General features: G+C 33.5%; 1 protein-coding gene across 6 annotated transcripts in view; it reads left to right on the top strand.

The window, feature by feature from the left end:
• Positions 1-15,243, top strand: part of CNTLN (centlein) — a 337,157-nt gene that overhangs the window by 304,663 nt on the left and 17,251 nt on the right. For 3 of the 6 annotated variants that reach the window (XM_032300118.1, XM_032300115.1, XM_032300114.1), the window contains one exon: positions 12,918-13,112. In XM_032300118.1, the coding sequence (XP_032156009.1) occupies positions 12,918-13,112 (195 nt within the window). Of the gene's footprint in view, positions 1-5,703; positions 6,261-12,917; positions 13,113-15,243 lie in introns of those variants that run through there. The other 3 variants (XM_032300117.1, XM_032300116.1, XM_032300120.1) reach the window with 2 other exon arrangements.

The following is a 15,243-nucleotide window of genomic DNA, read 5'->3' as shown; positions in this document are numbered from 1 at the left end:
TGACTCCCTACTATATGCCTGTTCTCACATCCTGTCCTTGAAACTATGGATTTTTAAATCTTCCTGCCTAATTGTGATTTTTCACTTGGATGTCTAATAAGCATCTCAAACTTAACATGGACAAAAGTTGAAAAAAAATTATTTTGCTTCTCCTGGCTTTTTTTCTCTATCTCAGAAAAATTTTTTCACCAGTCATCGATGGTTAGGCCCCAAATCTGTAATCATCTTTGGCTCTTCCCTTTCTCTCACATTGCATTTCAAATACTTCTAATCTTGTCTGCTGTTATTTGAAAATAGACCTAGGATTCTGCTACCTATCACCACTGCTACTCTCCTGGTTCAGGTTACCATCATTTCTTGCTTGTACCTATGCATTAGTCTCCTCCTTCAGCTCTTGACCCAGATTAGTCTTTTCTCCATCACTTGGCAGAATGATCCTTTTAAAATGGAAAACATGGCCAGGCACAGTGGCTCATGCCTGTAAATCCCAGCACTTTAGGAGAACGAGACGGGTGGATCACTTGAGGTCAGGAGTTTGAGACCAGCCTGGCCAACATGGCAAAACCCCCTTCTTTATTAAAAATACAAAAATCACCCAGGTCTGGTGGCAGGTGGCTGTAGTCCCTGCTACTTGGGAGGCTGAGGCAGGAGAATTTCTTGAACCTGGGAGGCGGAGCTTGCAGTGAGCTGAGATCGTGCGACTGCACTCCAGCCTGGGTGACAGAGTGAGACTTCATCTCACATGACTCCTCATTACTCAGGAAAATAGAAAACCTTGTCTCCCCATAAAGGACTTCATGATTAATTTTATTGTTACTTCTGCAACTTCACTTTCTACTACATTTTACCTCACTTATTCTACTTTAGCCTTTCTTTCTGATTTTCTTGCCCTTTTTTTTGAACACTGTAGGCCCTCTGCTCTCTCAAGGTCTTTGTCCTTTTCTTCCATATATTCAAGTAGTTTATCTTGTCACTTCTTCAGATATCTTGGTCCTGTCAACTTTTGAACATATGAAACAATGGAAAATGAAGAAGCTAGTAGAAAACCTCTAAGCTGGTTAAATCTAAATCATTTTTGACCTTAATGTTTACAGTATTAGAAATGGGGGTAATGGGTTGGTTGGAAGAGTTAAGTTTCCTTTTTGCTTTGATGGAACAATATGGAGTATAAGAAACTCTAGATATTGATGCACAATGTAATATTAAATATATATTTGAAACATTTAAAGATGACTGTAAGAATAAAAATATTTAATTTGTAAAGAATTTGATGAATAAAAGGAATAAAGAAAGCTCCATCAATCTGACACAAGCCAGGAAACAGAAAAGACGGGAGAGAGGGAACGGGCAGGGAAAGAAGGAAGGGAGGGGAGAAGAATAAGAAAACTGGCAAATAAAAAAGATAGGATGTAGCTGTTCCTTAAATATAGACATATCTGATTTTATTGTGTTTGCTCTGTTGCACTTCGCAGATACTGTGTTTTATACAAATTGAAGGTTCGTGGCAGCCCGGTGTCAAATAAATCTATGAGCTCCATTTGTTTTTCCCAACAGTGTATGCTTACTTTGTGTTTCTGTGTCACATTTTGGTAACTATTGTAATATTTCAAACGTGTTCCTTCTATCTGTTATGGTGGTCTGTGATCAGTAATCTTTAATGTTATTGTTTTAATTGTTTTGGGATGCCATGACCTGAACCCATATTAATTAGGCAGTCAACATAACTGATAAATATGTGTGTTATGACTGTTCTCTCCCAACTGTCTTTTTCCCCATCACACTCCCTCTCCCTGGGCCTCCAGATTTCCTGAGACTCAACAATATTGCAGTTAGGCCAACTAACTAACTATAGTGACCTCTAAGAGTTCAAGTGAAAGGAAGAATCACATGTCTCTCACTTTGAATCAAAAGCTAGAAATATGAAGCTAGAAAAACTTAGTGGGGAAGGCAGGTCAAAAGCTGAGATCAGCTGAAATTAGGCCTTTTGCACCAAACAGCCAAGTTGTGAATGCAAAGGAAAAGTTACTGAAGGAAATGAAAAATGTTATTTCATAAAAACAAAAATGATAAGAAAGTGAAACAGCCTTATTGCTGATACACAGAAAGTTTTAGTGGTCTGGATAAAATATTAAACCAGCCACAACAGTTTAAGCTAAAGCTTAATCCAGAGCAAGGCCCTAACTATCATCAGTTTTACAAAGGATGAGAGAGCTGAGGAAGCAGCAGAACACCTTAAAGCTACCAGAGATACAAGGAAAGATGCCACCTACATAACATAAGAATACAAGGTAAAGCAGCAAGTGCTGATGTGAAAGCTGCAGCAAGTTATCCAAAAGATGTAGGTAAGATCACTGATGAAAGTGACTACGTTAAACAACATATTTTCTTTTTAATTATACTTTAAGTTCTGGAAAACAAAGAAGCTAGTAGAAAAACCAAACACATGTGGTGTTTGGTTTTCTGTTCTTATGTTTGTTTTCTGAGAATGATGGTTTCCAGCTCCATCCATGTCCCTGAAAAGGACATAAACTCATAATTTTTTATGGCTGCATAGTGTTCCATAGTGTAAGTGTGCCACATTTTCTTTATCCAATCTATCATTGATGGGCATTTGAGTTGGTTCCAAGTCTTTGCTATTTGAACAGTGCCGCAATAAACATACGTGTGCATATGTCTTTATAGTAGAGTGATTTATAATCCTTTAGGTATATACCCAGTAATGGAATTGTTGGTTCAAATGGTATTTCTAGTTCTAGATCCTTGAGGAATCACCACACTGTCTTCCACAATGGTTGAACTAATTTACAGTTCCACCAACAGTGTAAAAGCATTCCTATTTCTCTACATCCTATCCATCATCTGTTGTTTCCTGAGTTTTTAATGAATGCCATTCTAACTGGTGTGAGATGGTATCTCATTGTGGTTTTGATTTGCATTTCTCTAATGACCAGTGATGATGAGTATTTTCTCATATGTTTCTTGGCTACATAAATGTCTTCTTTTGAGAAGTGTCTATTCATATCCTTCACTCACTTTTTGATAGGGTTGTTTGTTTTTTTCTTGTAAATTTGTTTAAGTTCTTTGTAGATTCTGTATATTAGCCTTTGGAGATGGATAGATTGCAAAAATTTCCTCTCATTCTATAGGTTGCCTGATGACAGTTTCTTTTGCTGTGCAGAACCTCTTTAGTTTAATTAGATCCCATTTGTCAATTTGGCTTTTGTTGCCATAGCTTTTGGTGTTTTAGTCATGAAGTCTTTGCCCATGCCTATGTCCTGAATAGTATTACCTAGGTTTTCTTCTAGGATTTTTATGGTTTTAGGTCTTACGTTTAAGTCTTTAATCTGTCTTGAGTTAATTTTTGTATAAGGTGTAAGGAAGGGATCCGGTTTCAGCTTTTTGAATATGGTTAGCCAGTTTTCCCAACACCATTTATTAAATAAGGAATCCTTTCCCCATTGCTTGTTTTTATCATATTTGTCAAAAATCCGATGGTTATTGATGTGTGGTGTTATTTATGAGGCCTCTGTTCTGTTTCATACATATATATATATATATATATATATATATATATATATATCTGTTTTGGTACTGGTATCATGCTGTTTTGGTTACTGTAGCCTGATAGTATAGTTTGAAGTCAGGTAGTGTGATGCCTCCACCTTTGTTTTTTTTTGTTTGTTTGTTTTTTGTTGTTGTTTTTTTCCTTAGGATTGTCTTGGCTATGTGGGCTCTTTTTTGGTTCCATATGAAATTTAAAGTAGTTTTTTCCAATTCTGTGAAGAAAGTCAATGGTAGTTTCATGGGGATAACATTGAATCTATAAATTACTTTGGACAGTATGGCCATTTTCATGATATTGATTCTTCTTATCCATGAGCATGAAATGTTTTTCCATCTGTTTGTGTCCTCTCTTATTTCCTTGAGCAGTGGTTTGTAGTCCTCCTTGAAGAGGTCCTTCTCATCCCTTGTAACTTGTATTCTTAGGTTTTTTTTTCTCTTTGTAGCAATTGTGAATGGGAGTTCACTCATGATTTGGCTCTCTGTTTGTCTGTTATTCACGTATAGGAATGCTTGTGATTTCTGCACATTGATTTTGTATCCTGAGACTTTGCTGAAGTTGTTTCTCAGCTTAAGGAGATTTTTGGCTGAGATGACGGGGTTTTCTAAATATACAATCATGTTATCTGCAAACAGAGATTATTTGACTTTCTCTACATATTTTCTATGTAGACAAAACAGCCTTCTATTAGAAGAAGATGCCATCTAGGAGAAAGCTAGAAAGGAGAAGTCAGCGCCTGGCTTCAAAGCTTCAAAGAACAGACTGACTTTCTTCTTAGGGATAATGCAGCTGAGGACTTTAAGTTGAAGCCAATGTTCATTTAATATTCCAGAAATCCTAGGGCCCTTAAGAATTATGCTAAATCTACTATGCCTGTGATCTATAAATGGAATAACAATGCCTAAATGACAACACATCTATTTACAGCGTGGTTTACTGAATACTTTAGGCCCACTGTTGAGACCTGCTACTTAGAAAAAAATATTCCTTTCAAAATATTGCTGCTTATTGACAATGTACCTAGTCACCCAAGAGCTTTGATGGAGATGTACATTGAGATTAATGCTGTTTTCATGCCTGCTAATATAATATCCATTCTTCAGCTCATAGTTGAAGGAGTAATTTCAACTTTACAGTTGAAGACTTTAAAGTCTTATTATTTAAGAAATAGATTTCATAGCTTCTGTACATAGTGATTCCTCTGATGGAGTTGACCAAAGTAAATGGAAATCCTTCTGGAAAGGATTCACCATTCTAGATGCCATTTAAGAACATTCATGATTCATGGGAAGAGGTCAAAATAGCAACATTAGCAGGAATTTGGATGAAGTTGATTCTAACTTTTATGGATAACTTTGAGGGGTTCAAGATGTTAGTGGAGGAAGAAACTACAGATGTGGCAGAAATAGCAAGTGAACTAAAATTGGAAATAGATCCCAATATATGACTGAATTGTTGCAATCTCTTGATAAAACCTGAATGGATGAGTAATTGCCTCTTAGGGATGAGCAAAGAAAGTGGTTTCCTGAGGTGAAATCTACTCCTGGTGAAAATGCTATGAACATTGTTGAAATGACAACAGAAGATTTAGAATATTTCGTAAACTTAGTTGGTAGAGCAGTGGCAGGATTTGAGAGGATTGACATCAGTTTTGGAAGAAGTTTTACTCTGTTAAAATGCTACCAAACAGCATCACATGCTATAGAGAAATCTTTCATAAAAGGAAGAATCCATGGATATGGCAAGTTTCATTGTTTTCTTAAAGAAATTGCCATAGCCAGCCCAGCCTTCAGCAATCGTCACCCTAATTTGTCAGCAGTTATCAACCTTGAGGCAAGGCTCTCCACTAGAAAAGTTATTACAGTGTGCTGAAGGCTCAGATGATCATTAACATTTTTAGCAATAAAGTATTTTTAATTAAGGTATATACATTTCTTAGACATAATGCTATTGCACACTTATAACATAACTTTTACATTCACCGAGAAACCAAAAACATTGTATGACTCACTTAAATTGTGATATTTGCTTTATTGTGGTGGTCTAAAATGGAACCCACAATATGTCTGAAGTATGCCTGTATTTTGGATATTAACCTCTGTCAAATATGTGACTTGCAAATATTTTCTTCCATTTTGTAGGTTGTCTTTTCACTGTTGTTTGCTGTGTAGAAGCTTTTTAGTTTGATATAGTCCTACTTATTTATTATGTCAACAAGAAGCAATTCTAGAGCCTAGCCAGCAGCCCTGTCTGACTGCAGAGCTCAACCAGTGACCACCTGACCTTATCAGTATGGACAGCAGCTCTGCCCAACTAGAGAACCTGACAGCAAGTACTGCCTACCTACCCATGGATGTTGTCTGCTGGCCTGTTCAGATCCAAAGGTTGGACTGACTGGTGAGCTATTCCTGCTGAAGAAAACCTATAAAGCCTGGAAGAAGTGGTTGCTTCCTTAAATGTGCTGACACCAATGCAAGGATACAGGGATTATGAAGAATCATGGAAACATGACATAATCAAAGGAAAATAGTAAAGCTCAAATAATTAACCCTAAGTAAATGAATATATAAAAACTGACAACAAATTCAGATTAGTCCTCTTAAAGTTCAGTCAACTATAAGAAAACATGATGGACAGCTAAATGAAATTAGGAAGACAACGCATGAATAAACTCAGAGGTTCAACAAAGAAATAGAAACCATACCAAAAAAAAAAAAACAAAAAAAAAAACACAGCAATCCTAGAGATAAGAATACTATGACTAAACTGAAAAATTCAATAGGAATCTTCAAAGTCAGACTTGAACAAATATAAGAAAGAATCAGTGAACTCAATGGGAGGTCATCTGAAATTATCCAGTCAGAATAAAAGGAAGACTGAAATGCATGAAGAAAGCCTGTAGGAACTATGGGACACAATTAAACAATGTGTGCATTATAGGAATTTCAGAAGGAGGAGAGAGAAAAGACAGAAAGCCTCTTTAAAAAAATAATGGCTGAAACTTCCCAAATTTGGTGAGAGAAATGGACGTGGAGATTCATGAGACACATTATAATTCCCAAACATTAAAGACGAAGAATTTTGAAAGCAGCCAAAGAGATTTATCACACACAAGGAAGCACCCATAATACTATTGGTGGATTTCTCAGTAGAAACTTTGTAGGCCAGGAGGGTGTGACATGATATATTGAAAGGAAAAAACCCTGCCAACCAAGAATACCATAGTTAGCAAATCTGTCCTTCATAAATGAAGGAGATAAAGACTTTCCCAAACAAATGAAAGTGGAGGGAATTTATGGTCCTTATAAGGAATGCTGAGGAGACGTATTCAAGCTGAAAGGAAAAGACTCTGATTAGTAAAGCTAAATATAGAGTTAAAATCAGAATCCTCTAATATTGTAGTGCTTTTGTATAAATCACCTTAACTCTCATATAAAAGTTTTAATTAAAATATTAAATATAACTGTAATTATAATAATTTTTGTGAATACACAATATAAAAAATATATAAATTCTAACATCAGTAACCTAAAATTTGAGAGAGTTAAAGGTAAAAGTATAGAGATTTTTATATGCAATTAAAGCTAAGTAGTTAACCGCTTAAAGTAGAAAGCCCTAACATATTTTATGTAGACCTCATGGTGGCCACAAACGAAATGCCTGTAGTAGATCTAGATATAGATAAGTTTAACTGAAAGGAATCAAAACATACCACCACAAAAAGTCATCAGATCACAAGATAAGATAGAGAGGAATAAAGAGCAAAGAAACTACACAACAGTAAGAAAACAATTAACAAGATATAAATAGGGAGATAGGGAGCCCTTCCCTGGTAATAATTTTAAATGTAAATGAATTAAACTCACCAAGCAGTAGACAGTAGCTGAATGGATGGTTTTAAAAATCCAGTAATTTGCTGCCTATAAGAGACTCAGTTCAGCTTTAAGGACCCACATAGACTAAAAGTAAAGGGGTGGAAAAAATATTTCATGCAAATGATGGCAGAAAGAGAGCACAAGTGTCTATACTTTTATGAGGCAAAATAGACTTAAGTAAAAAACAGTCACAAGAGACAATGAAGGCCATTATATAATATTAAAGGTGTTAATTCATCAAGAAAATATAATAATTATAAATATTTATGCACCAAACTTGGGAGCACTTAAATGTATAGAAAAAATACTAACAGAACTGAAAGGAGAAATAAACTAATACAATAAGAGTAGGGGACTTTAATACCCTACTCTCAATAATGCATCCATTATCCAGAAAATCCATAAGGACACAGAAGATTTGAACAACACTATAGACAAAATGGACTGAACATATATGGAATATCCCATCCAACAGCAGCAGATTTGTATTCTTCTCAAGCCTGAAGAACATTTTCCAGGATAGACTGTATGTTAGGCCACAAAATATCTCAGCAAATTTAAGAAGATTGAAATCAGGTCAAGTATCTTTTTCATTATAATAATATGAAACTAAATATCAATTCAATAACAGGAAAATTGGAAAACTTATAAAACTTATTAAAATATGGACACTCTTTATCAACCAATAGGTCAAAGAAGAAATCAAAATGGAAATTTTAAAATACCTTGAAAGAAACAGAAATGGAAACACATCATACCAAAATTTACAAGGTGCAACAAGAGCATTTATAAGAGGAAATATTATAGGTGTAAACACCTACATTAAGAAAAAATAAGCTTCTCAGATAAACAACCTAACTTTATGACTCAAAGAACTAGAAAAAGAAGAACAAACTAAGCTCAACTTTAGCAGAAAGAAAGAAATAATAAAGATTACAGTGGAACTAAATGAAATAGAGACTAGAAGAACAATAGAAAAGATCAGTGAAACTAAGATGAGGTTTTTTAAAAAATTAAATAAAATTCAAAGATGTTTAGCTAGACAAACCAAGATAAAAAGGGGAATAGAGCTTCAATGGTTTATGTCATTTCTATACCTGGCTTGCTTCCAAAGAGAAGAGGCAGGGCTTAATGAAGAATAACACAGACAAGGCCAATATGCAGGAAACAGCATTTCTCAGAGCAGCCAAGAAAATACATTATTTACTTGTAAAAACATCAGCAAAACAATTCTATAACAAAAATAGCCTAGCTAATAGAATTCACCAGTAAACAATTCCTAAATTTATATGTAATATTTGAACAGCATAGAAAATAGCCCAAGCCCCTCTGCTACATAACTTTCTATAAACAAATGGTTCAAGAAAAACTCTTCTTTCAAAAATGAGTCCTGAAGAAGGAACCAGCACAGTATCTGTACAAATATATTAGAATAAGGATGGAGGATAAAAATAGGAAAAGTAAAGGCAGGAAAATACATTTCAACAGAGATAAGTTGCAACAGAGCAGATGAAAATATTTTACTATGAATTAAAACTGTTAATGAAATAATTTTCTCTTAAAAATACCTTTGCAAAATGGAAATAAATGTAAAAAAATTAGGGAAAAGATGGTGAGACAACAGGAACAGATAAAAGGATGCTGGCAGATGAAGTAATGGAAGTAAAAGAAAATAAAATTATCTCAAAAAATGTTTTGATGGTTGCATGTGTATATATTAAAGCTGATCAAATTGTACATTTAAATATGTTGAACTTATTACATCTAATTGTGCATCCTACAGTAAATAAAAGAAAAACTTACAGATACATATGATAATGTGGATGAATCTTAAAAACACCATATTAATTAAAAGAAATCAGACATGAGAAGAAATGAAATAAAATGCACAGGCCTTAAGTGTTCAGTTTAATGAGATTTTTGATAGCTGTCTGGATATGTACCCACCGCCTCGCTCACAATACATCTCAACTCCAAAGCTTCCCTTAAGGTAACTTGAAGCCTCTTTTGAAACTGCCATGCAGTTCAGCTTCTCCTTCTGCCCAGTCCTGCCTTCCTAAGTTTCCTACAATTGTTGTTCCTAAGTGCACTCCCCCATAGACATCTGCACAAAGATCTACATCTCAGAGTCTTTTCTTCAGAAATCCTACCTGAGACTCTCCAAAAAGAAAACCTCAATTATTCTGAAAGGTCAAAATAGCATGGATAATATTCTATTAATAGTATAAATAACATCAATATTTATATATACTACGCATAAATAGTAGAGATAATGCAAATGAAACTACAATTTATTACAAAACTGGAAAAGGTAAGTCACTACCATGTAGATATTAAACAGAAAAATGCTTTTAAAGGTTCTTGGGTTAAGGAGAAAATCTGAGCACGTTGCAGAATATCCCTAAAAGAATAATATTCTGGAATTATTGGAACCCATAGGATAAAGCTGAAATGGCGATCAAAAAAAATTTGTAGCCTTATATATCTAATAAATAAAAAATCAGAATAAACATTTAGCAAATGAATTAAGAAAAATAACCAGAATCTAAAGATTAAAATAGAAATTAAAATTTGTCAAATTAATCAATGAATACAAGATTTTTTGAAAATAAAATAAAAAGCAATAAAATAGATAAACCTTTAACCTACCTACTTAAGAAAAAAGAAACCACAAAAGCAGAACCATACAAATAAGAAGTGATAAGTGAACGTAATCCTAGACCTAGATGCAGGAAAAAAAAATCGTGGCAGACTACTCAATTCTCTTCAAATAAATTTGAAACCCTGAATGACATGGATAAATTTCTAGGAAAATATAATGCACCAAAACTCATTCCAGAACGGATAGAATATCAAAACTAATTGTCAAAAAGCTGCCTTCCGCTGTAATAAATATGAGGCCAAATGCAAGTGAGTGATACCACATCAATAAAGGGCAGATAAATTCAATCTCATTGAAACTACTATAGAACATGGAAAAAGAAAGATATATCCCAAACTTTTCTGGAGGATTGCATAAAATAAAAATCTCATATTAGTGCAGAAAAATTAGATAAAATATTAGCAGATAAATTTGGCAGCACATCAAAAAATTGTGCCATAACCAGGTACAGTTTATTCTAGAATGCAAGGATATCTCGATACTAAAAAAAATACTAATAATCCTTTTAATAGATTTATGACAGAAAACAATGATAGCCTATATGGATGCTAGAATGAATACTTAAGAAAATGTATTCATTTCTGTAGGAAATAAAATATAGTTACTTCCAGTTACTTTCCTAGTATATTAAAATAGGCTAAATCAAATCAAAAGCTTGTATAGTGTTTTCCAGGAAACAGAAGGACTTCACTAAAATCAGGAACAAGTCAAGTATGTCCATCCATAAGACTATTTAATATCATTCAAGGGGTACTTAATAACCAGGGAAATAAGAAAGGAAAAGTAAATTAGAGGTATAAAGATAAAAGAAAAGGAGATAAAATTATCAGTCTTTACAGTTAGTTGTTTGAATTCCTAGAAACAGGAATCAACTGAAAAACTCCTATAAAAAATAATAAAATTATATAAAATAAAATGCCCAGAAATAAACTAGATCTGTACAGAGCAAACTTTAAAACAATCCTTTGAAACACAGATAAAGACCTAAACAAATGGAAAAGAATAACATATTATTTGATTAGGAAGACACAGCATTCCAAAATGTCAACATGATCCAAATTAAATTTAACATGATGGAAATAAAATTACCAGTAAGATATTTTTAAGGGGCAGAGAATCTACACAAGCTGAATGTGAAATTCATATGGAAAATCAAACAAGCAAAACACCAAAAAAAAACTGACGTAGAGGGGCAATAAGAGAGAGATAGCTTTAATCAATGTTAAAATTTAAAATACAGCATTATTAGTTAAAATATACTCAAATGTAAAACTTAACTAATAAAAAGAGATGGAACAGAATAGAAAGCTCAGACACTGACATAAAGATTTATGAAATCACTGAAAGAAAGATGGACTATTTGCAAGTGGTGACGGGACAACTGAGTATGATTTTATGTAATAATCTTCTAAATGATTACAAATGCATACAAAAATTTTAAATGAAAAATAATAAAAGCAAAACAAAAGTTGTGGTTTGAAAGTATTTTCTGTATACTTCATTGTGGAGAATGCTTTTTAAAGTATCCCACTAAATTCAAAAGTGTGAGAAAGGAAAAGATTCATTAATTTGAGTACATACAAAATTAAAAATATTTTTCTTTGATGCTACTGTCAAAAGAAAAAGAACAAATTATGAAAAAATTGAAATATATACAATAGGCAAATATGATTTCTCTAATATATAAAAAAAACTCCTGTAAATCCCTAAGAAAGACAAAACATGACAAAGAAAATATAATTTCTTAAGGCTGATGCTCAACTTTGTTTATAGTGAGAGAAATGAAACTTTAAAATACAGTAAAAAAATAAACTCTGAAATAACACAGTGGTGTTTTGCTAATCATGGAGAAACAGATACTTTCATTCATTCTTTGTGAAGATATATGTTAGTACTATTTTGGATGGAGAACAGGGATAGAATTAAGCAACAGCTGTCGCGATTATACACACCCTTTGATCCAGCAGTTTCAATTCTAGCCATATATCCTAGAGATGCAAAATTAATATCTGAGTGCCATTATTTATTGTAACACTGCTTATGCTAGCAAAAGATGAGAAACAGCCCAAGCATGTAACTAACCTGTTCTCATTATCACAAAGCCATGAACTGAGGCACTCTGTCCAACCAGATTAAGGAGCAACTTTTTGTTACCCACACATAGGTGTGGTATGGGCTAGCATTACTGATTTCTCAAAGGGGCAACTTAAAGGCTTGTGAAGCAATCCTTGATTTTTTAATAATTTTTCTTCAGTCGTTTATTGTTGTCTTGCCCATAGATAACTTACCACACATAATTAAACTTTGACCCCATTTGTCTTTCTCAACTTCTTCTAAAGCATTTCTAATCTAGTGTCTATAAAATAGAAACAGTTCTTTCTTCAATAGTCTTTCATTGGTTTATGTAACAATTAAATGAATTATGCAACTAACCTGTTACAAATAATATATGCACATTGAGGAATAAGTAGAACCTGACTCTTGGTGTTAGGTCAACTAGTGGAAGTAGTTGTGCTTTGGCATGATTAAAAATAGCCTGCCTGCTGTAAGCATTGACCAAGTAACCTCATTGGTATATCTGAAAGAGGGGTGGGGGGGCTTTGTTTAATCCGGCAAGTTGGTTAAGTGTTTATTGAAGAGAATTTTTATTGCACACTGATAATAAGTAAAGAGCAATCTGCCGTATTCCAAAATAATTAAAATCAGAGTAATCCTCGTAAAAAAACGATTTGTTAGTATCTTCACATTTTTATGTTATTACTGCTTTGTCTTTATTATGACTTCCATATAAGCTCAATTTCTTTCCAATATGTTACAGGCTTTGGCCAAAGAGTTACAAAATGACGTCCATGTGGTAAGGCGACAAATAAGAGAGCTTAAAAAAATGAAGAAAAACAGGGACATCTGTAAAACCTCAACCCATAAAGCCCAGGCCTTGGCAGCTTCTATCCTGAACATTTCACGGTCAGATCTAGAGGAAATATTAGACACAGAAGATGAAGTGGTAAGATCAGTTAAGTATTTATTAATAAAGGGTTTATTACATATTGGACTTAAGTACATATTTTTATTTGTTTATATCTTGTAATTTCATCTTTAAGATAGTATTAATGAAGGTAAGATTGTTAAAGTGCCAATGAAAGATATATGTTAAGTATTAATGAACTCAAAAAGCCTTTAAAGAAATTTAACTGTATAATATAGAAATAAACTAGTACTTATAACCTTTTGAATTACTTGTTATTAAATTCAGTTATTCTTTCCTATCTATTGCATTTTCTTTAACTTACTTAATCATATTATATATTGTATAAGCCAGTATACTTAATTAAGCTAGCGTGAATGTATTTAGTTAAGATGAGTCTTCATTGATTTGAAGTTTTTTCTCCTTGTGAGATTTTTTAAAAAGTGCTAAATCTATTGCTTTCATAGCTAAATTTAAAATTATTATTTATCAATATACCTTTTGAAAATATATTGTTGAAAAATATTTATTTCTTAACATTGGCAAAATACTTCTGAGTGAATTTATAGGCATACAGGTATAGTCTTTAATAGCCTTTCAGCACCTCCTGGGGAAAACCCTGCATTTTTGACATAGTCACTACCTCATAACAGCAGAATCTCATCCCATTCAGTCTTTTGTGAAACATGTGTGGGATGTCATTCCTACCCTACTATACCTCTGAGCTTTAATTCATGCATGTTAGATTTTTATCTTTTGGAATGGTAGAAGATGATGGCAGCAGCTTCTCAACAAATATTTGTTCAATAATAGACTTGGGTGTTTGTATGAGATCATCCTGTAGCCCCCTCATCAGCTTTTGAAAGATCTCTGGAATAGAGCAAATCTACAATATGCAAAGATTTTTGAACTGCCAAGAATCGTTAGAAAATAGTTCAAAGGAACCCTACAGGTATTATTTTCATCCCGTGGGTGACTTACCACTTTCTGTTTTCAGCAGCTATGCCAAAATGTCTATTACTTTTTATCAAATTCTAAACTTTGAAGTTTAAGAACAGTATCACATGTAGTATCAAATGTAAGACACATGGGAATAATGTTACTTTTGGCAAGGGTGTTAACTAAGCCTTATTATAGGCATTTAATTAAAATATATTGATTGATGAGAAACCTAACAAAAATTAAGAATAAGGCCTCTACTGTTGACTAGGAATTTTAAAACAATCAGATTTAGCTTAGTCCCTCATGTGAGTATATCTGTATACATGTATGTGTTTATACATGCACACATGCACTTATACATGTACATAATTCTGGAACACAGAGCCACACTTTTTTTTTTTTTTTTGAGACCAAGAAGTCTCTAAAATGAGGCACTCTCTGGGCTAAGAAATTAGAGAAAAACATCCTCTTTGAGTCTTTGAGTGAGTAAATTAGAAAAGTTGTCCTCTTTGAATATATGAATTAGAAAAGGATCTCTCTTGATAGCCCCAAAGACTGGATGGTACATGTCTGCGAAGAAATGACACCTCTGCCTCTGGGCAGGTAGAGTCTGAAGACAGAGTACACAGCACTGTAACATGCATTTCACACAATCTTAAATCAAGTCCCTCCTGGAAGGAAAAGAGATATAAACACACTGTTCTGAGAGGAATAGGTATATTTTGATATATTTGCTAGATTTCTTTATAGACCAGAGCTTATTTACACTGATCGTGGCATCTTCTAGAGGTCCAAGGATTTGCCCAGGCAGAGCCCAGATCATTTGATTTATGTTCTTTACACTATATTGAACTATGGTAAATTCACATCAAAACTGTGATAGCCTATCTGAAGTGCCTAGCATGATGCCTGCCATGCAGTAAATTTCAATAAATAATAGTTTCTCATGCCCTTCGTTCTTGGAAAGTCTATTTTTTTTTGTAAACTGAATTACAATTTCAAGTGAATCATCAACTGCACATGTGAATACATTTCAATTCCAGAAATATTCTATCATGATAATTGATTGGTTGAAAATACTTCATGACTTACAGCACTTTAAGTTGGTATGTCCCTTGCCTATCAGTAGATCATTGGATCGTTTGAATCAACAAGTATTTAGATATACCAGAGTCATGCCATGTTCTGTTCTGTTTGTAATGATAACAATTACCACTTAGTTTTCTGTTGACAAGTC

This window comes from Sapajus apella, unplaced genomic scaffold (genome assembly GCF_009761245.1).
Source record: "Sapajus apella isolate SASKATOON/1434 unplaced genomic scaffold, GSC_monkey_1.0 scaffold42, whole genome shotgun sequence".
In the NCBI taxonomy this organism is placed as follows: Eukaryota; Metazoa; Chordata; class Mammalia; order Primates; family Cebidae; genus Sapajus; species Sapajus apella.
Note: the sequence above shows the minus strand (reverse complement) of the source record. Positions and strands in the feature narration are given on the sequence as shown.